At 52.1% G+C, this 27736-nt stretch overlaps 1 protein-coding gene and 1 long non-coding RNA gene across 3 annotated transcripts; one reads left to right on the top strand and one right to left on the bottom strand.

Annotated features, from left to right (window-relative positions):
• Window positions 1–2218: 2218 nt before the first annotated feature.
• Window positions 2219–6811, bottom strand: LOC131518933 (uncharacterized). The gene is made up of 3 exons (XR_009265361.1): window positions 6102–6811; window positions 3070–3187; window positions 2219–2501 (listed from the first exon to the last, which is right to left on the bottom strand). It is a non-coding gene; the product is annotated as an uncharacterized LOC131518933 (long non-coding RNA).
• Window positions 5390–26043, top strand: ISX (intestine specific homeobox). Of its 2 annotated transcripts, none has more exons than XM_058741470.1 (4): window positions 5390–5728; window positions 22364–22515; window positions 24403–24516; window positions 25930–26043. In XM_058741470.1, the coding sequence occupies exons 1-4, from the start codon at window positions 5536–5538 to the stop codon at window positions 25978–25980; spliced, it is 510 nt and encodes a 169-aa protein (XP_058597453.1). In that variant the 5' UTR covers window positions 5390–5535; the 3' UTR covers window positions 25981–26043. The 2 variants fall into 2 exon arrangements, with proteins under 2 accessions (XP_058597453.1, XP_058597452.1); XM_058741469.1 differs by having other exon boundaries at window positions 25647–25968.
• The last annotated feature ends 1693 nt before the right edge of the window (window positions 26044–27736 follow it).

Below are 27736 nucleotides of genomic sequence, written 5' to 3'. Positions count from 1 at the left end.
CCCTGGTTATTCTGGTTTTCAGAGTTTATGATGACTGGCTTTAAATATGTGATTTAAATGAAGGATTTGACCCAAGGTCCATCCAAGCAGACTGCATATACCTGACATTGGACACGTGACTTGACAGTGGACATGTGACTTGACTTTATGCCAGGTCCAGCTTCACTGGTTGCCAAATCCCCAAGGGAGAGGGTTCTGTGGTTTGTCCTGAGTGCTAGGTGTTACCTTCCCAATTGTTGGTTCCTCTAGGATCTGCCCAGGCTGCCTGAAGGACAAGTTCTCATTCCCAAGCAAGGGGGTCTAAGTACCATGGGTGGGCTTTGAGTGCCCTCAACAGAATCCAGGGTGAAAAAGAATCAAACATGAGCTCAGAATGGCAGATGGAGGCATCTCAGTCCTCCCAGGAGTCCATGGCAAAAGCAATTTTCAAGAGAAAATAGTGCAAGGATGGGGGTGGGGCAGGGCATCTGCTGAGTACTCCCAATCCTCTCACCAGAGCATCCGCATGACAGACCTTCATGTCATTGTCCCTGATCACTCAGCCCTTATAAACCTAGCCCACAGAACAAGGGCCCTCTTCTGCTCAGGAAGCTAGCACCACAGAATCCCAAATACACAGAGGGCTACACCCAGAAAAATTGCTCTCGAGGGAAATTAGGGCGGAAGCCTCTAGGACCTCAAATCTCTCAAGTGCCAACCCGCTGAGGTCTCCATAGAGATGCTTCTTTCAGAGTTCCTTCTAAAAACTCAGAATTTTAGAGGCACCTGGGTGGCTCAGTAGGTTAAGCTTCTGACTCTTGATGTCAGCTCAGGTCACCATCTCGCAGTGCGTGGAATCAACTAGTGCATCAGGCTCTGTGCTGACAGTGCGGAGCCTGCTTGGGATTCTGTCTCCCTCTCTCTGCCTCTCCCTCCCCCCTCAAGACAAATAAACTTTTAAAAAAATAATAAAAATAAAATAAAAAATAAAAACTCAAAATTTTAAGATAACTCCAGGGGGTAGTGGAGAGTGGCAGAAAGAGGTTGGGTTTGGGTGACAGAAAGGTTAGGTCCAAGTCGTGACTCTGCCACTTGCTAGCAACTAACAGAGAGACCTTGAGTGAGTCACTTCCCTCATCAGGCTTTAATCCCTTTGAATCACGACTCTCCTCCCCACGGAGGCTGTGAGCAACAGAGGCGGTAATGCAGTGATGACTTTGGAAAGGGTCCCGCTGTCCCCCCGTGAGACATGTCAGAGCCGTCCAAAGATGGGGGACACTCGGACACGGTGCTTCCTTCCTTCTGTCCTTCCTCTCTTCCTCCTTTCCCCGAATCACAGTGGGGGCCTTGTCAGTTGCACACCCCTCCTTGCACAACCTCCCATTTGACCCACCCCCCCCACTACTGGAAGCAGACCCTGCCAGCCTCTCCCCAGTAGCAGTCACCTGTCTTCCTCCTATCAATCAGACCCCAGTTTTGTCCAGGAACTGAGCTGTTTCCTGACTGACCAGGAAAGGTGGCCCCGGCACAGTCCCAGGAAATGAACCCTGAATAATTTCATCTGTCGTGGTCATTTCATTCTTTCTGGCAGTGATTGGTTTACGTGTGGGCATGTGACACAGTCCCAGCCAAGGGGAAATAAAGTCTTCTCTCCTCGGAGACTTCTGGGAAAGGCTTTTTTCCATGATAAAAAGAGTGGGGGAAGGCAGGCCCACTTGTGTGTGTCTGAGGCCACAAGCCTGGAGCTTCTGGAACCATCCATCTACCAGTCATGTGGGGACAAGCATGGAGACAAAAACCAGCTCTTTGGGGAAGACAGAGGAGAAACTGGAAAGTTCCCAGCCCTTGACATTGTTATCATACCTGAATTAGCCCGTCCTGCATCAGTCCTCCAACCTGTGCACACCACCAAGCCAACTAACAAACCCCCTATTGTTTAAGCCTCTCGTGTTAGGAATTTGGTTACTTACAGCTGAACTCATCCTGATACACACGCCCTCCCAGATGCCGACACACTCCGCTTATAACGCGTCTCCACTTTATCCCTGGTGTTTGCCTTCACCAGCTCTCCGATTCCTGAGCCATTGCTCACAAGAACACCTATGGTTCCGTGTTGTCTCGGGGGGGGGGGGGGAGGGGGCGCTGAAATTCAAATCCAAGGAACCTAAAGTACCTTCCCTCACCTGGCCAGTCGCTAGCTCGCCATCCTGTTTTGTCTTATTTACAACATGAGCATGGATGGAAATGACGTCAGGCATTTAGTTACCATCTCTGTTCTCAAAGTAAGCTCCAGGCGAAGAGGGAGGCTGTCGATTTGGATCCCAACTCTCATTCCGGCACCGCAGTCACGGTCTGGCACGTCAGAGCAGGTGCTTGAAAAATGTTTGATGGATGCATAAATGAACAGATGGCTCCAGCCCACTTTTCCAGCACGTTCTTCCTAAATACCTCTTCAGAAGATGAAATCCTTCTCCCATCAGTGAAACTAGTCATGGCACACGATGCAGGGTCCCTTGATTTGTCTGCGTGTTTTAGAATAGAATAAATGGGGGAGCTCGTGTGCGATGACTCCCCTGCCTGTCTCCTTCCTTCCGCCACGTTACAGCATCCTTTGATCCAAACGGCCACCCAATCTCTGACTCCTCTGAAGTCCTACTAGATCTCCCACCCCCGACCCCCCACCACTTTGAAGTTTGTCTCACTGGCGCATGTCCAGCCATGTTCTTTCCTCCCCCACCCCCAAATGTGAGTCCCTCAGGGCAGAGTCTTGGTCTCGGGCATCTACGTGTCCCTCGTGGGTGGCACACGGGTTTGTAGGATGAACACAGTGTGAATGCCAGGGCTGTGGCTAGCCTTGGGGGCAGTGGGTTGGAAGGAGACCACAGGGGGGCTTCCTTAACCTGCTGGAGAGTGAGGCTTACCCCAGAGAGAGGCAAAATATAAGGGAATCAGAAGAGGTGCTAAAAATGACAGGTGTAACTCAGGCAACTTCTCTCTCTGGGACTCGGCTCATCAGTACAATAACAGGCTTGGATCAAATGGTCTCCGGGGATTATGGCAAGTGGAGCAGGGTTTTAGAGCAGGACCGACTTGGGTTTCAACACTGCTTCTGCCACCTTGCCGCGTAGCCTCACACCCCCACCGCTCCACCTCTCTGGACGCATCTCCTCAGCTCCAAAATGGCGTGAATGAAACCCGCTCGATGGAGCTATTGGGTGGATTAAACAAGGCAGTGAGTGCACAGCTTCCAGCTCCTGGCCTCTCCTCCTCTCCTTGCTGCCTCTGCTGCTTCGGCCCCTGATGTGCCTGTCCTCACCCTTGACCAGTTACCGCAAGTGCCCCCACACATTTCTCTGCCCCAAGTGGAGGGGAAGACGCCCTCCCAATCAATGACTCCTTCAGCCCGCCAGCGCTGGCCTGACCGCTGTGGGACCCTGGCCTCCTGACCATAAAGGTAGACAGCAGACATTTTACAGTGCATTCACCAGGCTGGTTCATTTTCCTCCTGGCACAGGGAGAAATCCATTTCCCCATACCACCACCACCCCCGCCCCCGCCCCTTGCATCTAAGCAGGGTCATGTGACTCATTCTGGCCCCAGAGCACGAGCAGGAGTTACATTAGCCACTCCCACTTCTGACTCACCAACATTCCCTCCCCTTCCAGGGAAAACTTGGAGGGTGGTAGCATGGCCGCCTGGAAGGAGCCCCGGTGACCAACTACATCAGGCTTTGGCATGGCTGAGCAGCGACGCTCCCAAGATTGCAGGGTTTGCTCACTACAGCATGGGAGCCCAGACCCCCCGACTCCATTGGATAGCCTGACACTCACAAAGGGCACCGCTTCTAAACCAGGACTCATGATATTTACCTCTCCCCATCTCAGGGCCAGTCCCTCACTCTCCAGACTCCTCCTCTGTAGGAAGTGGGGGGGTCAGTCTCCCCTCCCCCCACCCCCTGCAAGAATGTTGGCTTCTAGTGTTCTCAGGCACATTCACAGTCTCTCCTGGGGCATCTGTCCCTCTTGTGCAAACTGGCTCCTTGCGCCCAGCATGGCCTTCTGGAGCTCCCCAGTGGAGTACTTAGATCAGACTGTGCCCAGATATCCACCGCACCTCCGTGGTCTGGGCCTCAGTCTCCCCACCGTAAGAACTCAGAAGCCTTTCCTCCTCTGACATTTGCAAGCCCAGGGAAACACTTCTGACTGGCCCATGGCTGACAGCACCCTGGCCGGGCCTCCAGCCTCCATGTGACCCATAAACTCTCTTAACTGAGCAAACACATTTTATGGGGCCTGGGGACACTTCCTCGTGGCCCATTCCCATCCTCCCTTGTCCTGCTCCCCAGCATGGCACCTCCCCAGGGCCCTGCTTCCCATCCTTCAGCAACACAACACACTGCCTCAGGGCCCCCTCCCCCAACACCTGCATCACTGCCTCAGGGTCCCCTCCCCCAACACCTGCATCGCCAGGCTTGAGGAGGGTGGAGAGTTTCTTCTCTTATCAGCTGTTTTACTGCCCCCTCCTCCCTGGTTACACAGAAATTGGGAGTAGAATTCCCAGGAAGGACAGGTGGGTGCCTTGTCAGCTCCCAGCCAACAGTTTACGGGACAGACAGAAAGCGTTCCCTCCGTGCTGTCTCCGGAGACAGGGAAGGGGCATGTCAGTCAGGAAAAAGCAGAAAGGACATCGAAAGGAAGGGAGAGGCACCCTGGGCCAGGAGCCTCTGGAGAGGCTTGCAAAGTGAGGCCAGGGAGGGAGTGGAAGGAAGGCCAGAGACCCCTGCACTCAGTCCAGATCCGTCCCAGAGAGCCAGCCTGAGGTGGTCCAGACATCCCCTTCCTAAGCCTCCACCTGCCGGACAGAAGCACAGATGTGCCAGAAAGCCTATTCTGGAGTCCAGAAGCAGCAGAACTAGAAGTCCAAGAGGGTTCCTGGGAATACCTCTCAAGCTGTAGGGTGGCCTGGATCTGAGTTGGCCACCTGGGGCCCAACGGTGGCACTCCAGCCTGCCAGAGGCTGCCCAGAGCCGGCAGGAAAGGGCCAGAAGCCAGAGAAAAGGCAAAGGTGGACACATTGCCTCTGGATCGTTGGGAGCTGGCTCCACCTTCCTTCCAGCTTTTTGCCTTACCCCCCACTGACGGGGACCTCAGGGACCCTGACCCAGCCTGGGGATTTTGAAAGCAACCACCCCAGAGAAGACCTTTTGCAGTACAACTGAACCCAGCCTGGCAATGGTGACTCCTTTGACATCAAGCCTGCGGGAGCCCTGGGCCCACGGGCATGGGGTACAGCCTGTTCCAGCTCTCCCAATGTGACCTGCCTCCTTGATCCCAGGGGTGTTTGAAAGGAGCCCGTGGAAGTCCCCATGGAGACAGAATCGTGCTTGGATCATCTGACCTGAGGCCCACCTCTGCTTGCCCTTTTGATTATTACAGGAGCTTCAGGGGAGGAAGTACGCCACCCTCCACCATTGTCACCCTGGACGCACACAAGGTCCCCTTCTGTCCCTCTGCCTCTCACAGAGTGCGCCAAGGCTAGCCCTGTCCTCTGCGGGGTATGGAGAGGAAGAACTCAGGGCGCTGTGGGGCCCCAAAGAAGCTGGGGCTGTCCTTCTCCATCGAGGAGATCTTAAAGAGGCCCACAGAGAAAAGCCATGTGGTCAGGCCGGAAGGGGCAGGTGGACAGGGCACCAGACAAGCAGCAGCTCCAAGCTCCGGGCCGGAGGGGCCCCTGAAGGCCCAGCCCCAGGGTAAGTGTCTTCTGGTCATTTCTTTTCCATTCCCAGGTCCCCAAGAGCCAGCAGGGCTCAGGCAGAGCAAAAGCTGCTCCATATCAATAGAAGAGAGGACCCCAAAATTCCAAGAGAGGTCAGATGTTGGGCCTTAAATACCCTTCTGCCTCGCTAGGACTGAGGTTTTCCAGATGCAGACGCCAAGGAAGGCTCCATTCGTTGCAGGATGCAGGGACGCGGGGCTTGTTCCTGCAAGCAGGCCACAGCTGAGAATGCCAGGTCCCATTTACCTCTACAGCATTTCCGCTGCAGCGGCTGCTGCCCTAGAGTCCCCTCTTTCGTTTCAGTAGAAACGCACGATGATCATCACTTGACAGGTGAGGAAACTCACCTGTGAAAGGGAAGAGGTGGATGGTGTCTGTCCCCAGGCTACGCAGCCAGTGAGCGGAAGATCTGAGAGCAGGAACCGGTCGGTCATGGCTGTCCCCAACACCTGCTCAGTCTGACACGTTGTTCTTTGTAAGCAGAGTTCAGCCGATGTGTCTTTCCGTGGCTGAAGCTTAGCCTGGGATCTGCCCATCCTGATCACCGTCCCAGGCCAGCGGCCCACCCCAGGGCATGTCCCCCAAACCACAATGACAGGGCAGATCTCAAAGCCCTTCTTGAGAGCCGGTTTGAGGAAGGACATTGAGGTGGACACATGCACCTGCTGGGGGTCAGGAATGCTCCGGGTCACTCTCCAGCCTACCCTGCTTCGTGACCTCAGTAAAGTCCCTTCCACTCTGGCCTCAGCCTTACCCTCCAGAAACCAGTTGAGTGAGGGAAGAGAGAGGGAGCCAGGGATGTCACAAGGGTCTGCTGGAGCCTGGTAGTTGGTGACACTGGAGTATCTCACTCACGAGCTTCCCAGTTCTTTTCTCTTTCTACCCTCTTAATCCAAGGAAAGGCCCAAAGGGCAGCTCAGTGGAGCCCACAGTGCCTTTTCCTACCATCACCGAGCCCTGCTGTCTCACCCAAGTTCAGCCTCCCAAAAGGGGCTTGTGCTCAACCTCAGGCAAGGAGAAGACCCTGGAGGGCTGCCCGTCCCTGGGGAAGCTGGTGGGTTTCCCCGGGCTGAGTCAATCAATAGGAGAGGAGAGTCCCCAGGTTCCTTTCCGGAAGCTCACTAAAATCTTCCAGTGAACTTAGGGGCGCCTGGGTGGCGCAGTCGGTTAAGCGTCCGACTTCAGCCAGGTCACGATCTCGCGGTCCGTGAGTTCGAGCCCCGCGTCAGGCTCTGGGCTGATGGCTCGGAGCCTGGAGCCTGTTTCCGATTCTGTGTCTCCCTCTCTCTCTCTGCCCCTCCCCCGTTCATGCTCTGTCTCTCTCTGTCCCAAAAATAAATAAAAAAAAAAAAAAAATTGAAAAAAAGAAAAAAAAAAAAAAAGAAAAAAAAAAAAAAAAAAAAAATCTTCCAGTGAACTCAATGAGCATTAGAAACAGTTCTGGGAGTCTAACCTAAGTCTGGCTTGCTGCAGCCACATAAAATCCACCACTGCCCTCTCTGTCCTAATGAGAGGAAAAGATAAGTGGGGGAGGGGAGAGAGGGAGGAGAGGCCAGATCCCCCCTCTCAGAGCAGCTTCCCTCCCCCTGGCCTGATAATGGCTGATGGCAAAAAGGGACCCACTCCTTCTAAACCTCCCCTTGAAGATGCCGGCATGCCCCGTGTCAGCTATCCTGTTGGACCCAGAGCAGACCCTCTAGTAAGGGTTTGCCAAGATAGCAGTCGTCACAAGAGTAGTGCCCTATGGCCCTCACGGCACTCCCCTCCCTGTCCCCCCATGGAATTGCCACAGTTGTGAGGCCCACCTTACAGATGATAGAACGATAAAGAGAAGTCACCTGCACAAGTGACCTGATTAGTTAGCAACAGAATTGCACCCTGGTGGCCTGAGACCATCCAGTCTAGATCATTCCTGAATGTGGCTTAAATCTATACATCTCCCGCTACACTGGCATCGAGCATCTCCAAAAGACTAGAGAAGGTCCCTCTGGTGGTTTTGGAAATGAGTTTGAGAACTACACAGACCGAGATTATTTACGTCGAGAGTTCTGTAAGGATTCCTACGTGCACCTTCTACTCACAACACAGGATACCGGTCATCCATTTATGGTCATGCTGTGAGGTTTCCTGTTAAAATGGATTTATTTGTGTAGGTAAAACAAAAAGCCTATTTGGGAAAATGCTTGACAAATAATAATACAGACAGGATGCCAACATGGCAGAAACTACAAAAGTAACTTGGAGAGGGGCGCCTGGGTGGCGCAGTCGGTTAAGCGTCCGACTTCAGCCAGGTCACGATCTCGCGGTCTGTGAGTTCGAGCCCCGCGTCAGGCTCTGGGCCGATGGCTCGGAGCCTGGAGCCTGTTTCCGATTCTGTGTCTCCCTCTCTCTCTGCCCCTCCCCTGTTCATGCTCTGTCTCTCTCTGTCCCAAAAATAAATAAAAAATGTTGAAAAAAAAAATTAAAAAAAAAAAAAAAAGTAACTTGGAGAAACTGGAGTCTGTGAGAGGTTAGGCCAGGAGGATGGGGAGCTGGGACTCCAGGAGTCTGGCCTCCGAGCCCCCGGCTGGTGCTAATTCACAGGAGGACCTCAGGCAAGCTGTTCCCCTTCCTGAGTCTCCATTTCCCCATCTGTAACGTGGAAGAGCAGGATTAGAATGTTCTTAAGATCCCTCCCAGCTCCGACGTGTGTGATGACCGATGTCTCCACAAACTGGTCACTAGAAAGCCCCGGTGGTGTCACCTGGGGTCATTTTCCGTGGCAGAAGCTTCCTCCCTGCAGAGGGGAGTGGCAGGGGTAGGGGGTGTCCATGCCAGGCGGGAGCAAGGTAACTGGGCAGGCAAGAGGGCAAATGGCCTCGGCAGCCTCCGCCTCTCCCGCCTTCACAGGGCCCCGTCCCCACTGGGTGCTTGTCGCTGCTGCTAATGCCTCTCCGCCTCTCTGTCCTGCTTTCCCTCCAGCACGCGGGAGCCCTCAGATAATGGAAGGCACCGGAGATGGTGCATCCACGGCCCCCCACCCCAGTAATAAAAACACAGAAATAAGCTTAACACTTAAAGGGGTTCACAGAGTGACTCATGGACGTGGCCTGGCAAGCATGACCTCTCTGTCCCAAATACCCAGACAGCTTGGAAACATGCAGCACTACAGTCCCAACATCCCCAGACTCTGCCTCTGGGTCTAGCGTGGTGCCCGGGAATCTGCATTCTTTTTTTTTTAATGCTTTTTTATTTTTGAGAGAGAGAGAGAGACAGAGCCTGAGTAGGGGAGGGGCAGAGAGAGACAGAGACACTAAATCTGAAACAGGCTCCGGGCAGAGCCCGACATGGGGCTCGAACTCATGAGCCATGAGATCGTGACCTGAGCCAAAGTTGGAGGCTCAACTGACTGAGCCACCCAGGCGCCCCCCACCCCCGCCCTTTTTTTTAAATGTTTATTTATTTTTTGAGAGACAGGGCGGAGGGGCGGGGCGAGGGGCAGAACAGGAATCTACATTCTAAAGTTTATTTACTTTTTTGAGAGACAGTGTGTGCACATGCCAGTGGGGGAGGGGCAGAGAAAAAAGGAGCGAGAGAATCCCAAGCAGGCTCTGTGCTGTCAGCGCAGAATCTGACGCAGGGCCCGATCCCACGAACTGTGAGATCGTGACCTGAGCTGAAATCAAGAGTAGGACACTCAACAGACCGAGCCACCCAGGTGCCCCGGGAATCCTCATTCTAGCAAGCTCTCCCAAATGACTCTGATGTAGGTGGTCCAAGGACCACTCTTCGAGGAGGCTGAGGCCCAGGGACGCAAAATGGCTTGTTCAAGTTACAAAGCCAATATGTTATGTGCAAGCACGGGGCCGGCTCAGACATCCACGCCGGGGCCAGTGCTCTGCCTCCCGCTCCTCTCATGGCAGCGACCCTCATAAACTCGGGCTCAGACCCTCCCCGGTCTCAAGCCAATGGAAATATCCCGGAGGGTCTCCCTACTTGAAAGAATGCCGAGCCCAGCTGCCTGCTCACTCCAGAAAGAGACTGGCCCCCTGAAGCCCAGGACCCTCCAAAGTCAAGAGGGGCCCAGGCAGCAGGAAACCACTTTGTACTAGAAGCTCAGACTCAGGGAAGAGAGAGGTCATCTATGCCACTGATGACCCTTTGTAGGGAGACTGTGATGCCCCGGAGCAAAGGGAAAAAGAAGGTAAGGAAGAGGCCACCCCAGTGGGTAACCAGTGCCAGGCTTCCGGCCTGGCGTCTGGGAGAAGGGGGACAGAGCTTTGTCCCCATCCAGTCACTTGGTGGCCGACTGCTGAGTGCTTACTCTGGGCCAGGCTGGGGACTGGAGAGTGAACAAGGCCAGCTCTGGTGACCATGCCCCTGCAGCGGGGGTAGGATCCGCAGCTGGAGAGTCCTGGTGACACCCCCTCGGGGCAGCGCTTCTGTGGCGGATCTGGCCAGGGGCACAGGTGGAATCCTCGGGATGCGAGGGAACCCTAGAGCAGCGGTCAGCAAAGGGCCACTTGGACTCCGCCCTCACAGCTAAATAGAAGACAATGTGTGAATGAGTGGGTATGTTGGTGTTCCCACACAACTTTATTTATAAAGCCAGGCAGAGGGCCAGATTGGCTATAGTTTGTCAGACCCAGTCTGTGACATTCAAAGTCCTTTGCAGACTCTGGTGCCTAAGCTCAGTCTCTCCTGCCCTTCCCCCACCCGCTCAGCCCCACTCCCCTCCCTGCCCTCTACCCTCCAGGCACATAATCTTTCCTGCCCTTTAAATGTCTCCAAACCTTGGGGAGCCTGGGTGGCTTAAACTCCCAACTCCCGACTTCCTTCCGGGCTCAGGTGACAATCTCACAATTCGCGGGTTCGAGCCCCGCATCGGGCTCTGTGCTGACAGCTCGGAGCCTGGAGCCTGCTTCCGATTCTGTGTCTCCTTCTCTCTCTGCCCCTCCCCACTTGCAATCTGCCCCACCCCTCTCTCTCTCAAAAATAAATAAATGTAAAAAAAAAATGTAAATGTCTCCAAACCTTTGCCCTTCAGAAGCCACAGCTCCTCCTCCGCGTCTACCTCCTTTTCCTCTTCTTTCTGTTCCCCTCCCTGCCCTCTTCCTCGCCAGGTCCTGTTGTAACAAATTGCCATAAAATGAGTGGCTTAAAACAACAGAAACTGATTCTTACAGTGCTGGAGGTCAAAAGTCTGAAGGAGCCCCTGGTTTTCCTCTCTCTCTTCTCTCTTCCCTGTCTCCCTCCTCCCCCTCCTCTTCCCCCTCTCCCCACCCCTCCCTGCATCTCCCCCCACCAATGCCTGGAACCCGAGGCAACTGGCAGTGCTCCGCCCCTGGTCCTGGGAATTAGGAATCCTGGCTGGGACTGTGGTCAGCCCTGCGGGTGTCTCATCGCCTCATCGCAGCTCATCATGAGCTGCTCCCAGACAGGTAGACCTAGAGACTCCCATCAGAGCAGACAGCAGTGGGGCAGGAGCCCAGAGCTAAAAGCTTGGATGTCCCCAGGATAAGTGTGGTTTTGGTCTCTCTCTGCCGGAACCCCCCTCTCAGTCCCTGCCTCCAGAGCCACAGCCTAACAAGACCCTGGAGACATTCCCATAGGGCACCTGGAGGCTGATTCTAGAATCAAGAACCTGGCTGAATCTTAAACCCTGTGGGAGTTCAAGGAAGAACAAGGCTTGGTCACAGCTTACAGAAAAGCATTGTCTCTCTGGAGCCTCCCCCCCTCCAAAAAGCAGACCGGAAGGAAAGGATTTGAGCACAAGTGGTTTATTTGGGACATGCACAGACACCAGCACGGAGGTAGTGAAATAACACAAGGAAGGGAGGGCGGTGATCAAAGGGTGTGTGATTAAGCCAGTGGCCACTGTGGGAAACTGAAGTTTAAATCCTTTAGGAAATGAAGCAAATATACTCCTCAGAATTATCTGGGCTTTTTAGCTCAGAAATACATATCCTGGCAGTAGGGCATTGATCTGGAGCACAGAAAGGTCTGAGGGATACAAGCAGGGCATTGACAACATTACTATAATAATCGGGCCCAGACTATCAGAGCCAGGAGAAATCAGAGGAGACAGAGGGCACAGAAAACATTGGTCGTCATTTAAATTTGATTTATCCATTGTATTCCTCATCCGGGCACGCAACAAAGAGCCACCGAAATCGACTGAGTGGCAGGCATATCTATGGCGGCAAAACGAATTATCCCAAAACTCAGTGGCTTCAAGTAACAATTAACATGAATTGTCTGACTCAGATTCTGTGGATCCGGAATTTGGGAGTGACTTCACTGAGTAACTCTGGCTCCGGGTCCTTCGTGGGACTGCAATTAAGATGTTGTGTGGGGCAGTCACCTGAGGGCTGGATCAGAATAAAAGATTGGCTTCCAAGGGAGTCACTCCGTGGCTGGTGAGTTGGTGACAGTTCAGCTGGCTGAGGAGGAGACCTCAGTTTCTCCCCACGCAGGGCTCTCCGCGTGCCACTAGAATGTCCTCACAAGATGGCGGTGGCTTCTCTCAGAGCGAGCAATCCAAAAGGGAGAGAGTCAGGTGGAAGCTGCATCCTTTTATGACCCATCATGAGAAACCTCCTAGCCGCATTCCCACAGCATTCCATTGGCTCTGTGAGTCGTTGAGTTGGGCCACACTCAAGGAGGAAAGAATTCCAAGCGAGAAGCGTCCAAGAATTTGCACACCTACCTTAGCTGGGAGTGGGGACAATGTGGGAACAAAACATTAAGCTCGGCCTCTGCCCCTCGTGTAGCAGGGGCAGCAAACAGCCATCCGATAATCACAAGTGAAAGTTCAATGACAACTGTGGTCAAGTGCCGGGGAGAAGGTGACATGGTAGAGGGCCTATGTCAAGAGAGGTTTGGTCTGCCAGTGAGGGCTTCCAGAGGACATCGTGGTTGAGCTGCAGTCCGAAGGCTGAGTGGGGGGAAATGTGGATCCCCCCACTCCATGCAGAGAAAACACCAAAGACAGGGACTTCTTCAAGAGAGGCAAGATGAGGTCCGAAAGCAAGAAAGGAGCCAAGCCACACCAGGCCATATGGGGCATGGTGGGGATTCTTATTTTTGCTTTGAATCTGAAAAAGAATGAAGAGGCATTCTAGGGTCTTAGTCAGGAAAAGGTGCAATGACCAATGTTCATGAGAACTCTTGGGTTCCAACAGACAAAGACCATCTCAGGTTAGCTGAAACAGAAAAGGAAATGAGTTGCCTTGGAGAACATGAAGCAGTCTTCTCAAACCAAGCTACGGGAAGGGCAGGATCATAAGCAGGCATCAGCCATAATGGGAGCCAGAATCAACACCATCAGGTCTCTCCAGCTGCCTCTGTCTGCATGCGGCTCAACTTTCCTCCCTCCAGATGACTCCCAATAACACCAAGGTTTCCATCACCCTCCAGGAACTTCTCTCAAGCTCTCTAAAGTCCCAAGTCCAAGAGCCCCAGAGGAGGGACCTGTTGGCCAAGCCTGAGTGAGATGCCCCCTCCCAAACCTATCAACCATGGCCAGAGGGGGATGTGTGGGGGCCCCGCCGGGAGTCTTCTTCGTGCTGGTCCTCTTCTTCTCTCACACTGTTCCATGCTGGGATGATGGCTTCTGATTTCAGCGTCCTTCTAAGTCTTCTTTGGTATCTTCAGTCTCCAGATATGGAAATGTCAAAGCGTTTGCTTTGTTTTCCGTTGTTTCATCAAAGGTGTGTCCCTAATGAGGCTCACTTCCCCAGGTGTTCTGCATAACCAGCTGTTAACCTGGTAGTTGTTAAGCCATTTGGGGGCCAGAAACAGCTTTTCCCCCTGTTTACAGGGCTTTGGATACCTCTAATCTAAGCACTCTGCATGCCTGTGCTTGGGTTGGCCACAAAGAGAATGGGTAACTTCCTCCTCAATTCCAGGCAGGAAGGAAACTAAATATGGATTCCCCCATCGCCCGGGAACCAGTTCTGTGACACTTCCTGTGTCACACCATGAAACGTCCTCCAGATTCATACCTTGTGGTGTCTGACTGTTCCCACAAGTGTACACTGGAGAGGAATAGGGGCAGGACAGGAGAACACACATGCATACACTCTAAAAGCCCGTGAAATCAGGAAAGCCTGGGTGGCTCAGTGGGTTGAGCATCTGACTCTTGGGCTCTGCTCAGGTCGTAACCTCACAGTTGGTGGAACAGAGCCCTGCATCAGGCCCACATCGGGCTCCATGCACTGACAGTACAGACCTTGCTGGGGATTTGCTCTCTGCCTCTCCCCTGCGCTCTCTCTCTCTCTCTCTCAAAACAAATAAACTTTAAAAATAAATAAGTGAAATCAGCCCCTGTCCCAGTTCTCTGTGCCCACCCCACCCCACGCCCCATGTTTTGGCCTCACCAGACCTACACATGCGGTCACGAGACTCACGTTGTCACAACATAGATAGAGCACGGGAACCTGACAGAGTGTTCCAAGAACACAGAGGAGGGGAATAATGAACTGTGTTTGAGACCCTCCAGGAAGGCTTCAGAGAGGAGGTGTCCTCTGAGGTGGAGCCAGGCAGAGAAAGGGAGAGGACCAGGCACACAGAAGCATGTGCAGGGATGCCCTGAGGGATAAAAAGGCATATTCCTTTCGAGCAACAAAGAAATCCAGTGTGGCTGGGCATCTAAAACTCCCAGAGCAGTGGAAGGGATGAGTGAAATGAGGAGACTGAAGGTCAAGTGCACTAAGCCAAGACCTTTGGCCTTTATTTATGCACATCAGCATTTTTTTTTTTTAATTTTTTTTTTCAACGTTTTTTATTTATTTTTGGGACAGAGAGAGACAGAGCATGAACGGGGGAGGGGCAGAGAGAGAGGGAGACACAGAATCGGAAACAGGCTCCAGGCTCCGAGCCATCAGCCCAGAGCCTGACGCGGGGCTCGAACTCACGGACCGCGAGATCGTGACCTGGTTGAAGTCGGACGCTTAACCGACTGCGCCACCCAGGCGCCCCTGCACATCAGCATTTTTAAAACCCGCGTTTGGGGGAACTGCAGGCTTCCACAAGGATGCACGGCCGGAGCTGCGGGGGACGAAGGGGAGACTGAGCAAGCTTCCCTCCAGGGCCCCCTGCACGTCAGTAAGAGAGCTCCACCATTTGTTTTGTGGGGGTCCACATACAATTCCCTTTAAACAAAGGGTACACCTGCTATTGAAAAAAGAAAAAAGACATACAAACAAAAAGTGGGGGGAGTGAGTGTGTGTGTGTGTGTGTGTGTGTGTGTACATAGGATACATTATGGAAATGAGGCCGTGCACATGGAAAATAACAATCCTCTTCTGCTGGGAGAGAGCATGAACCCCGTCATCCCTGGGGGCAGGTCAGCAAACCCTCTGCCGGTGGGCTTTTCAGTGGTCTTCTCGAAATTGTTTCCCTTAGTGGTTTTTTTTATTCTCATCTCTTCCCACGCTGGCTTTATTTTCTGTGCTGTTGTTTATTTATACAAGTAATCCATGTATATTATAGGAAAAAAAGAAGGTTAAAAAATGTACTTATAATTCTACCCTCTCATCATCCAGTATTAACCACCATTAACGTTTTGATAGATATGCAATGACAGAGAGAAAAACTAAGAGAGATTTTTTTGTTCTTGCAAATACGGAGGTGGATGGTGCAAGCCAAAAGTGCTCTTACATTTTATTTTTGAAAAAGAGCTGTTGTGTTTCTACAGAGATTCACAACAGACCTTGGAGAAAAGGAAATATTTGATTGATTTGCGCTTTGACGGATGAGTAGGAGTTCACTAGGCAAACGAAGAAGACCGGCATTCCAGGCAGAGGGAGCAGTGAGACGAAGCACCTGGAGACTAAAAGGGCATGGCCAGTGTGTGGAGTCTAGAAATGATCAGGTGGGAGTGAAATCATGGAAATAGGGATTGGGGAGAAAGCAGATGATTCTGGAAAGGGAGAACGTGAAGAGCCTTGAATGCGGTGCCAAGGAGTTTGCCTTATATGCTGCGGGCACAAGGGAACTATAGGAAGTCCACGACCAGACTGAACAGAAAAGACCAGCCCAGGTCTGCCCTGCACCACTCCCGTCATGTCCACGAGGGGTCTCCAGCTCGCAAGAGAGCTCCAAAGGGTGCCCCTCATCTCCTCTATGCCCCCCGCATCCATTGTCTTAGGAAGACAAGGACAGGGCCCATTTCCGGAGACTTCTGGGCAGTGGCAAAGCCCCCCTGGGTCTTTAGCTGAGCAGCCAGGGCCAATTAGCAGACCGCAGAGAAGGAGCAATCAGGGGAGAGAGCCGAGCGAGCGCAGAGGAACATCGGTTGATAATTAGGTGGCCTAATCACCTGTGTAAATTGTGTATTTCGTATGATCGATGTGCTAAACGGCTCAGGTTTAATTAAGTTCTGCTGACTCGTTCTCTTTGAAGACCCACTGAAGTGTGATTCACAGCGCACACAATTAATAACAGGGAGAGGAGCAACTCAAAAGGAGGAGGCAGTCCCCTCCACCTTCCTCTACCCTCTCCCCGCCCACCCCCTGCCCTGCCCCGGTGCCCTTGGCCAGCCGCAGTGGGTGGGCTACACAGTGGCACCAGACTCCGAGGCATCTCTGCCAAAATGCTGCCAGGGGCTCAAGGATTTTCTCACTCCCAATCCAGTGCTCCTGGGAAAGAGGACCCAGCACCCCCATCATCCTCACTGAGGGGTTGCCCAGGACATCCCAGCCCTTCCTGATGATCAAGAGGTTTATGCAGTACATGGGCCACATCCACACTGAGCTCCTATTTCCAGCTTCCTGTTTAATGAAGTTCCTTCTTTTAAAAAAAATTTTTTTTAAGTTTATTTACTTATTTTGAGAGAGACAGAGGCAGTGCGAGTGGGATAGGGACAGAGAGAGAGGGAGACAGAGAATCCCAAGCTGGCTGTGCACTGTCAGCACTGAGCCAGATGTGGGACTCGAAGTCACCAACCGTGAGATCATGACCTGGGCTGAAGTTGGACGCTTAACCAACTAAACCAGGCTGTCTCTTTCCCTCTCTCTCTCTCTCTCTCTCTCTCTCTCTCAACTAAATAAAGGCTAAAAAATTTTTTAAATAAATAAATAAAAATAAAATAGCCACATGGAGATAGTAGCTACCATATGAACGGTGCAGATCTAAGCAGCTAAACTTTTAACAAAGTCTCGCCTCTGATCCAAATCTTATTTCCCTGATGCCAGGTCCAAGTTTGTCTTTCTCTCCCCAACCTACTCTTCTGGTCAGGTCTCACGAGTTAGACATCAGGGAGCCCCATTCACTGGGAGTGATCTGAGCTCCAGGACCCCTCTGACCTTACCATTCCTTTTTACAGCCCTCCAATTTGAGGCCATTCAGTCTCAGATAACGTCCCAAGAAGGTCTGGGGGAATATCAGTGTTGATTATTTGCACCCCAAGAACCCACAGTCAGTCTTGGGGGGAAAGCTTTGGCACTCTCAGTCCTGAAGGCTGGTGGATTCAGGGCTCAGCCTCCATCTCCCCACCAGTGTGGATTTGTGGCATGTCTGTTTATTTCCTGGAGAAGTGATTACAGCCATTGGACATACACACGCATTCATTATCATCACCATCACCATTACCATCATCACCACCATCACCATCATCATCACCATCATCACCACCATCATCACCATCATCATCATCATCATCACCATCATCATCACCACCATCATCACCATCATAATCACCATCACCATCATCACCACCATCATCACCACCATCATCACCATCATCATTATCAACGTCATTATCATTATCTCTCAGAGACAAACGTCTATCCTGAGCTAATTCAAAAAATTCAATTCAGTTGAAAAAGATTAGCTCTGGATACAAAAACAAATTTTTCTAACTGGCCGGTAATTTGCCAGGCAGCCCCCTCTCCACCAAGTCAGAGGTCATTTATCATACAGAGAAGAGGTAGATCCTTTCCTTCTTCACTCCACCTCCAAATTATGCCCTCCAGTCCTGCCCAAAATAGGGAAAAGCCATATGTATCTTAACAGTTGTTCCCTTAGTTCCACAAATGGAAGTGCTGAAAATATTATTCTATTAAGGAGTGTTCTTAGTCATGAGCCCCTGTTTGCCTGAGTTTCCTTCTGGGGAGAAAGGAGGAGGTGGCTTCTTATTGTCATTGTCTGCATCTGTTCCTAACCCTCTGTTCTCTGTGGCACCTGTTTCCCCAAGTTCTGGTTCTGCACCCTCTGTCTAGAATCCTCCCTTCTAGACTCCCAGAAGGATGCCAACTCCATACTGTCCTGGATGCCAAAGTTTGCACAGGCAACCTGGAATCTTCCATCCTGTGAATTGTTTTTTGCAATGCCCTTTAGAGCTGCACAGCATCACTATCACCTAAGTTGCTGACCTCATGAAGGAATGAATATGATACTGTGAGCATGGCTTGTCCACTTTTGCACTCCTGCAGACAGGCCCCCGGTGCCTCCACGATGCTGGGCACAGAGGGGATATTCAGTAAGATTCAGCAATGATTGCCACTGGCCATCTCTCTCTCTACATGAACTCTGATTGGATGCAGCTCTATCCCTTAAACACTACTGGCTCTAAATGTAGAATTAATCTCTCTTTTAAATTTTTTAAAAGAAAGTAGGCTTGGGGAGGGAAAGGGGCTAGAGAAGGAGAGAGATCAGGTCCGATCAGGTGGTTAGTAGTTAGTAGCTAGAGCTTGCTTAGCGGGTGATAGTGTTTGAGACCTCGTCGTCTGCGATTCCCAAGAAGCTCCCAAGTCAGTAAAATGAGTTAAAGTCCTTTGAGGGTGATTATCAACAAGCTGAAGGGATAAGAGAGAGGGGTGAGACCAAAGGCAGACTATGAGATGCCATTTCTACAACAGAAGCGCCTGGGCCTGGTTAATCCCAGAGATGTAGAAACAGCTTCAGCCAATAGAGTTGGCATCCGCAGAAATCTCTCCCCTCGGGCCCTCACCTTCCACCAAGCAAATTGGTCCCCCAGGCCAGCCCGAGGCAAGGTGTTATAAGCCACCCGGCCTCCACATGAAGGGAAAGAGAATTACAGATTGTCAGGGTGGATTTGGCCTGCCCTCCTCCTCCATTCCACAGATGGGGAGACTGAGGCCCAGAGAGGAAATAAACTGTGGCCCAAGTTATAGAGTTCAGGAACAGAGCTCAGGTCTCCCGACATCCAGTTCAGTGCGTTTCCTTCTAGCAAATGATAGCAGGACGAATAACACACACACGCACACACACACACACACACACACACACACACTTCAGTTGTTAAACCATCACAAGTGAAAATCCACTCCTCACCCAGGGTCTGCTCCAATTCCTCATCTGTGGCAGTTTTACCTCTTATTTGGACAGAAAAAGAAAGTGAACTGGGTGGGAGAAAGGAGGCCTCTGCAGGATTTCAGATCCCCACCCTCCTTTTGCATCGTCCCATCTGACCTGCGACATCAGCCATCAGCCCCCAAAAGCGGAGGGGATTTGGAGAGGCGGTTTGTACCTTTCCTACAATTCCTAAAATTATATCATGTGGACTTTGTCCCAAGTAAAGCCAGAATCGCAGCCCTAGTCTCAGACATGCGTGGTCAGGAAGACAAAGCCTCCGCCACCTGGTTCGGCCCTGCCTCCACCATCTGTGACCCTCGCCCCAGTCTGGAGGTACAGGGAAGGCTTCCGGTGGACGATCTTCCTTACTCTTCTCGCTTCCCCGGCCCTTCTCCAGAACAGCTGTCCCAAAGCCCTTGGCCATCCCTCCCGGCCTAACCCTCACTCCCTCATTCTCTGCTGGCGACCTGACTTCCTGCCATCCGGCCCTGGACCACTCGCTCCAGCACCCGATCGCCCTCGCCTGTGTAGTGAGCGTCTCGGGCCAGTCTGTCCCTCAGCTGCCCCATCCGCCACCCCTTCAGAGCCCTCTCTCGCTCTGCCTCAATTTCTCCTTCTCGGACTTCAGACATCCTCCAGGCTGCTCTCTGAAACTTCTCCCCAGCCTCTTCTCCCTTTCTAGCACCTTCTCGAGCCATAAATTCTTCTACTCACTGTCTCCTCTTTTTCCCAACCACTCACATCTCCATCCACTTTAATTCAACATGTATTTGTCAGAGTCTCCACGAAGCCTCAGGCACCACACTGGGTGTGTTTGGGGGCAATGCCAACATGACTCCTCCTTCCTTGGCTTCTGCCGTAGTAATTCTACCCAGGTGGTCTTCCTGTGGTCCTCAACGTCCTCCCAAACACCAGACTCAGAACCACATGCCACAAATCCATCTCGGAACAAGGGAGGCTAAAATACATGCATGCACGCAGGCCAAGGGCAGGGTCCAGCACCACACCTGGCACACAATAGGTGTTCAATAAACACACAGATATTTTCTGGCTTTTCTTCCTCTTCATCCTCTCTGGTTTTTAATTTTTTAATTTCAATGACCACTCCTTTCTTTCTAAGCCTCTCTTCTACCATGTTTTCTTGGGCACTGCTTGTGTCTGAGCTTCCTCTGGCTCGGGTCAGGTTCCCCAAAAAGCAGGCTGACATAGAGATTTGCTGGAGAACGTTTACTGGGGGCTTCTCATGATGTTATCATGTCCTTTTTATTTTGGGGGTTTGGGGGGGGTTGTTTTGTTTTTAATTTTTTTAATGTATATTTATTTCTGAAAGAGAGACAGACAGAGTGTAAGCTGGGGAGGGCAGAGAGAGACGGAGACACAGAATCCGAAGCAGACTCCAGGCTCTGAGCAGTTAGCACAGAGCCTGATTCAGGGCTTGAACCCACAGACCATGAGATCATGACCTGAACCAAAATCAGACGCTTAACCAAATGAGCCACCCAGGTGCCCCTGGACACATTTTTTGAATAGCCAATAGACATCTCAAAGGTAACAGGTCCCAGTAGAATGCCTGATTCCCATCACACACACATGCTCAGGCCTGGCTCCACAGACGTGGGTGAGACCAGTGCAGTTGTCCAGGGTACTGCACACAGACAGAGGCCTGGCACACGGGGCTTAATGCTTATGGTCAACTTGAAAGTCTTCATCATTTTACGTGTCAATCTGTTTTGTAAGTGAAGTTCAGTGGGACCACGGAGCGTGCACTAAGGCCCTCGAGCCTTGACTCAGCCCTCGATGTCCCTCTTACAGACCACCTGTTTCTTCATCCTTAGCCAATGACAACTGCCTCCTCTATCCTATGCAGTTCCAGGGATGCGAGGGCTGTCAGGGTATGGATCGCAGAAGGGTCAAGGTCAGGTGCATGCACCCAGGTGCCAAGTCAAAGGGCCCTGGGTCCCTGTGAGGATCCACACTCACCCTATTAGTATCCTTGTGTTCAAGAGAGCCTGACCTTCAACAGCAAATTAGAGGGATGCCTGGGTGGCTCAGTCGGTTGGGCATCCAACTTCAGCTCAGGTCACAATCTCACTGTTCGTGAATTCGAGCCCTGCATCGGGCTCTGTGCTGACAGCTCGGAGCCTGGAGCCTGCTTCAGATTCTGTGTCTCCCTCTCTCTCTGCCCCTCCCCTGCTCATGCTCTGTCTCTCTCTGTCTCTCAATAATGAATAAATGTTTTAAAAAAATTTTTAATAAAAATAAATAAATAAATAAATAAATAAATAAATAAATAAATAAAACAGCAAATTAGGGGGGAAAAAAACAAGCAAACAACAACCACCACCACATGACAGATCAAGAAAGAGACTGCAGAAGAAAGGAAATAGCTTTTTTCCTGCTTTTTGAACAAGAGAACCCACATTTTCATTTTTCATTAGGCCCCACAAATGCTGTAGCCAGCCCTGAGTGGACTTGAGGCCAGACTGTTTGGACAATTGGATTGGAAACAGGTTATAAGGGACTAACGGCTGTGGAGTTCAGTCTTTATTTTCTAGACCAAGGCTGGCAAGGTTTTCCTGTAAAGGGCCAGATAGTAACTATTTTAGGCTTTGCAGACCATATGGTCTCTGTTGCAACTACTCAAGGCTGCTTGCAAAAGCAGCCATAGACAATGCATAAAGCAATGGGAGGTCTGTGTTCCAATAAAACTTTATTTACAAAAACAAACAGTGGGCCAGATTTGACACTCAAGCTATAGTTTTCCATGCCCTGTTGTAGACAAGGACACATCATTGAAGGCATCTGAGCAACAAAAAGGATGATCAGAGGAGTTTCTAGAAAGTTATCTTGACCTCACTGCTCAGGATGGATTTGGAGAGGTCAACCTAGGGGCAGGATCTCTAGGAAAGAGAACACTGTAGGGGGCGCCTGGGTGGTTCAGTGGATTGAGCGTCTGACTTCAGCTCAGGTCATGATCTCGCAGTTTGTGAGTTCAAGCCCCATGTCAGGCTCCGTGCTGACAGCTCGGGGCCTGGAGCCTGCTTCTGATTCTGCGTCTCTCTCTCTCTCTCTCTCTCTCTCTCTGCCCCTCCCCCGTTCATGCTCTGTCTCTCTCTCTCTCTCTCTCAAAAATAAGTAAACATTAAAAAAGAGAGAGAGAGAACACTGTAAAACTCCAGGCAGAGGAGCCAGTGGCCAAGACTCTGCAATGGACAGCAGGGGCTGAAAGAGCGACACCAGGCAACACAAAAGCCTCACCAGGGTGCTAACCATAAGATCGCTAACCCAGCTTGAACCCTCTTCCATCCAGAGGAAAGAAAGAGCAAGCGGAGAGTCCGAACCACCTTCACCACCGAGCAGCTGCACGAGCTGGAGAAGACCTTTCACTTCACCCACTACCCAGACGTCCACATCCGCAACCAGCTGGCAGCCAGGATCAAACTCCCAGAAGCTCGGGTGCAGGTACAGCTGTCCCCATCCTCAGCCTCCAGCCTCAATGCCTTGGGGGCCATGGGTGAGACCCCGTGTATCATGGACCCTCCGGGGCTGGCCCATCTGAAATTCTCCATTGCCTTTATCCCTTGAATACAGTCACACTTACCAAATAGTATTTCCAGGAAATGAGGTCACCGCAGTTACAAGATGGTTTCTCTCTTTGAGGGGTGGAAATGGAGCGAGGTGGCATCAGTGATGGCCACCGATGTCTGCTTCCACGTCTTCCCTCTCCTTTTGGCTGTAGTTCCAGAACATCACTCACCGGGAGGCCTCATTCCCAAAATAGACAACCTAGACCAGTGGTCATCAAACTTTTCCTGTAAAAGGCCAGATGGTAATTATGTTGGGCTTTGTGGGGCCATAGAGTCACTGTCTAAAACTTCGTTGACGAACTCTACAATCTGAATTTCGTATAATCCGCATGTGCCACAAACATGTTTCTTCTTTTTATCTTTTTTTCCCGACAACTTAAGAGCGTGAAAGCCATTCTTAGCTCACGGGCCATGCAAAAGCAGGTAGGAAGTCCAGATTAATCCTTCAGGCCTTAGTTTGCTAACCCTTGACTAGACCACATGGGTATCACTGTGAAGGCAGCACAGAGAGAAGTGGTCCAAGACCTGGTTTAAGTCCAACTGCCTAGGGGCACCGGGGAGGCTCAGTCGGTTAAGCGTCTGAGTCTTGGTCTCCGCTCAGACTCAGGTCATAATCTCATGGTTTGTGAGTTCAAGCCCTGCCTAGGACTCGGCACTGTCAGTGCAGAGCCTGCTTGGCATTCTCTCCCTCTCTCTCTCTCTCTCTCTCTCTCTCTCCCTCTTTCTCTGGCCCTCCACTGCTTGTACTCTCTCTCAAAATAAATAAACTTATTTTAAAAATTTTAAAAATAAATGCCAACTGCCTAATCTAGAATCTGTCATTTCTTCACCTCGGAGTGTCCGTGGCTCCTTCCGTGGTTGGAGATACAGTGGTCCCTTGTCACTCAGCAGGGGTGTGTCCACCCTCTTTGGACACCCCCAGTTTTGCAAGTGCCACTCTAGCAAATCCAAATCCAGTTGTTATGCTGTTGGCTCGCTCTACTCTGCATCACTTTTTTTTATTTTTAATGGATTCGTTCCAAATTCAAAATCTGAGTCAGGGCCCAAATCAACAGTTTACTCTCAATTTTATCCCAACAGACTTTTCTCCTGGCTAAGGACCACCCCCATTCTAGACTTCTCCCTTTTTCCTCCCATTTAGAATCAGTCACCAGCTAAGTGGATTTAGCCACCCCCCCCCCCCAACTGCCATAAAGCCCGGAATTCAGGGGCTGTCTCAGCAGAATGGCCAAGTACAAATGCCCACGTGTCAGGGGCAGTCAGTGTCCTTGTGAATACGGGGAGCTGCTGATAGTCAATCTACAGATGCCGAGGGGCCCACAGGGGTGGCAAGCTGATGGTCTGCCGGCAGGAAACAGCCCACAGATGAGTTTTATTTGATCTGCACAGTGTTTTACATCTCAACGCTTTCACATAAAAACCGAGATTTCTGCCTTAGATATTGGCCTGGGCCTGTAATGCCCAGCCTCACATTTCTACAGGGTGACCATGGGCTAAAGCTGAGGAGCCACACCCTTTAGGCCCCGTTGGCCACAGACCCCACCGCTCCCAGCCACATGGCATCCAGCTGCTTTCCGGGTGCACGAGACCCCCGCCCCGCAGGAACTGAAGGTTGTGATCCCCGGGCCCCTCTTAGAGGGCAGACCTCCAGGGCCAAGGAAATCCTGAAGCCGTGGAGCTTTCTAGACTGTGAAGTGCCAGTTACGGTTTTTAGGGAGGTACTTGCTGCTTATCTCTGTCCTCTCTCTCTCTCCTGTCCCAGATCTGGTTCCAGAACCAGCGCGCCAAGTGGAGGAAGCAGAAGTCCGGCAGCCCTGGGGCCCCGAAGCAGCTAAATGAGGCCGGCTTGGCCCTGACCACATACCTGGACGTGGTGGTGAGTGGCTAAGGCACCAAGGGGGCGCTGGGGAGTGGGGGGCATTGTCTGCAAACATCCCACCCAGACCCAGAAGTGAGAACCCCAAGGGGTGGAGGGGGGTGGCTCTGTCTACAGTAAAGAGTGCAAAGGGGGACCAGCGCCTGGGTGGCTCAGTCAGTTAAGCAACTGACTTCAGCTCAGGTCATGATCTTGCAGGTGGTGGGTTCAAACCCCGCATCGGGGGCTATGCTGACAGCTCAGGGCCTGGAGCCTGCTTTGGATTCTGTGTCTCCCTCTCTCTCTCTCTCTGCCCCTCCTCTGCTCACACTCTGCCTCTCAAGAATAAATAAATATTTTTTAAAAAATTTTTTAAAGAGTACAAGGGGAACTCTTCCAGAGACAGCGTGGCCAAGAATGCCCCAGAGGTCTGTGTGACCTGGGACAAGTCACTGCCCCTCTCTGTCCCCATGTCCTCAACCACTGAGTGACAATCCCAGTGCCTCTCCTTCCTCTGGGGACTGGCTTGTATTATTGTGCAGAACTTCACAGTTCAAGAAACAGGCAGGGAGTAAGGGGGCAGTGCACGGACATTGAGCAGGAAGGCTGTGGAGTCAGACTGCACGGGTTCAAATCTCAGCCTCTGCACTTAGCAACAGCATGGCCTAGAAGAGTCACTTCGCCCCTCGGAGAAAATAGTAGTTCAATGAGGGTGAAATTACTGAGACGTGAAAAGCCTCGGCACCTGGGCCGTGTGCCCCGAGTATGAGCTGTCCGTGGAGCCCGCACACCTTGGAGTGTGTACCAGATGCCGAACAGCGGGGAGCCAGCAGGACACAAAATAGTCCCGTGGTTAGAGGTCTGTGCGTGCCCACAGTGACACTGCAAGGAAGGATTTATTTATCCACTTTCTGCTAATGCAGAAACTGGGCACTGAGAAGCAAAGTGACTTTTTCACATCAAGTAATTCCTGTAAATGCCAGGATTAGGAAGCAGATCTCCTGGCCCCCAGGGCACACGTTTCTCCCCAAGACAGTCCCCTGCCTGCCCCGAGCTGCCCAAGTCCTGGGGAAAAGGTCGGGAAGTGGAGGGTGAAGCCTCTGGTGAAGCTTAGGACTCACTTCTCTCTCCTGACCTTCCCCTTTCAACAGGGCCCCATGAGGTCACCCTCTGCTCTGCCCAGGCTGGCTCCTCCCATGGGGTGTTATCCACCGGCTCCAGGCTGGCCGGCGTCTGCGTGGTTCCCTGGCCAGACCACCCTCCTCCCGTGCCACCTGTGGGAGACACAGCCTCTCCCAGGCCCTCTCATCCAGCACACCTGCTTCCCTGCACTGTGCTTCCTTCCACCTGCCAACCCCAAATGGGGCAGCCCCTGTGCCACGTCGACGTAGGGACCAAGAAACCTCTCTCCAGTGGTGCCGCTCTCCTCTCCAGGTGAAGACACCTGGCAGGAGGGGGCCCAGGCCCCTGGGGGGCCTTCCCTGAGCACGCCCCATGGAAGGTTGCGTCGGACTCCACGGCAAGATGACCAATACGGGAGCTCTCGCCTCTGCTCCCAAGGTTGCCCTCCTGGCTCAGAAGACAGAGGCCGTGGGAGAGTCCGAGATGAGCTCTGGAACAAGGAGAGCGTCCGCTTGTGCTTTGTCTCCTCTAACTCGCTCTGTGACCTCCAGCTGGTTACTCACCCCCTCTGGACCTCATCTATAACATGAAGCAGTTGGACAAGAAGACTTTCGAGGGTCCTTCTGGCTCTTCCTGTGGTGAGGTTGAGCCATCGTGAGAATAGAGGCATACAGCAGGCCAAGGGGGAGGTGTTTGTTCATTCATTCATGACACATTTATTGAGCACCTACTGAGTTCTCCACAAACAGAACTGGATCTATCTAGACGCGAACAACTGAGGCTCTGCCCCCGGGAGCTCAGTCCAGGTTGGCCAAAGAGATTGTGCTGAGCTTCCCCGGCAAGGCAGGGCATGCACTCAGTGACCTTGCAGTTTGCCCACGCCCAGCAAATTCTGTACGGCTTTGATGTGAACGTATCACCTTATGTATGAATGAAGTGGGAGAGAAATGCAGGGAAGGATGTTATTGTTGTTGTTGTTGTTGTTAATTTAAAATAGAATTGAGTGTCTTTGGATATTCTGCTGGACTGGGGAGGAATGTTGTACTTCCGGTCTGAATAAAGAATATGGCAGTAAGCTCTTTGCAGAGTCTATGTCCCAGGACTAGCTTAAGGGACCCAGCTGGAAGGCCAGCCTCGCTCCGTTGTGATGAGCCTGCGGACTCTGCTGTTTCCTTGCAGGGAGACCTTGGGCAAATGACGTGCCCTGTCAGAGCCTCAGTTTTCACATCTCTAAAACGGAGACAGTAAGCCCCACCTGGCCTACCTCAAAGAGCAATTGGGAGTCTCTGAAATAGAGTGGAAGTGCTTTGCCAAGTGTGAGGACTGGGCCTCCTATGGGTGATGGTGTTGTCCCCCGATCCCATCAGGAAAGGGGCTGCTTGGGTCTCAGACCTGGAGTTTGCCATTCCGACTCACAGAGAGGCCACCCCCCGTCCCCGAGCTTCCCTTGGGCCCAAGTACTGCTGAGACATGCCTTGCTGTGGGGGGCACAGGGCCTGCTCCTCCTAGCTGGGCAGACTGCATGGACCTTTGTGCACAGATCAGAAGTTTGGATAATCTGCCCCAAATGACAGAACCTCTGCACTCTGCCCGGGTCCCTGATACACCCAGGAGTCGGACAGAGAGTAGAGTCAGGAAGCCTGGGTCTTAGTCCTGCATTCTCTCTGATTTGCTGCAGAACCTTGCCATCCATCCAGTCCCTCTGGGCCTCAGCTTTCTCACCTGTATTTTGGGGGCAGCGACCTAGCTCTGCCCTCAGGCATACAATACACCAGAATCAGACTGTTCCCCCTGAAAAGTGAGCATGCTTTGTACACTTAGACGTGGCTGGAGCCCATGAATGTTATCACGGACGCCTAGGCTCCAGCAAGCTCTAGATGGAAGAAGGCTAAGGGCTGGGGGAGCAAAAGAGTCCGTTAACAGACTGTGGGGCTGGGCACGTGTTTATATAAACACCACCTCCGTAGCTGGAGGGAGGGGACAGCAGCTTCCCAGCTGTCTCTATGATTCCCCTGAGGACATCCACTGGGTACAGCCTCGGCTGGTCTGGCCTCAGGTGTGACCTCCCCTCCCTGGCCATATACCACCTTATTCCATCCCCTCCTGGGGTTTATTCCAC

This window comes from Neofelis nebulosa, chromosome 8 (assembly GCF_028018385.1).
Source record: "Neofelis nebulosa isolate mNeoNeb1 chromosome 8, mNeoNeb1.pri, whole genome shotgun sequence".
Classification (NCBI taxonomy): Eukaryota; Metazoa; Chordata; class Mammalia; order Carnivora; family Felidae; genus Neofelis; species Neofelis nebulosa.
This window is presented reverse-complemented; position numbering and strand designations above follow the sequence as displayed.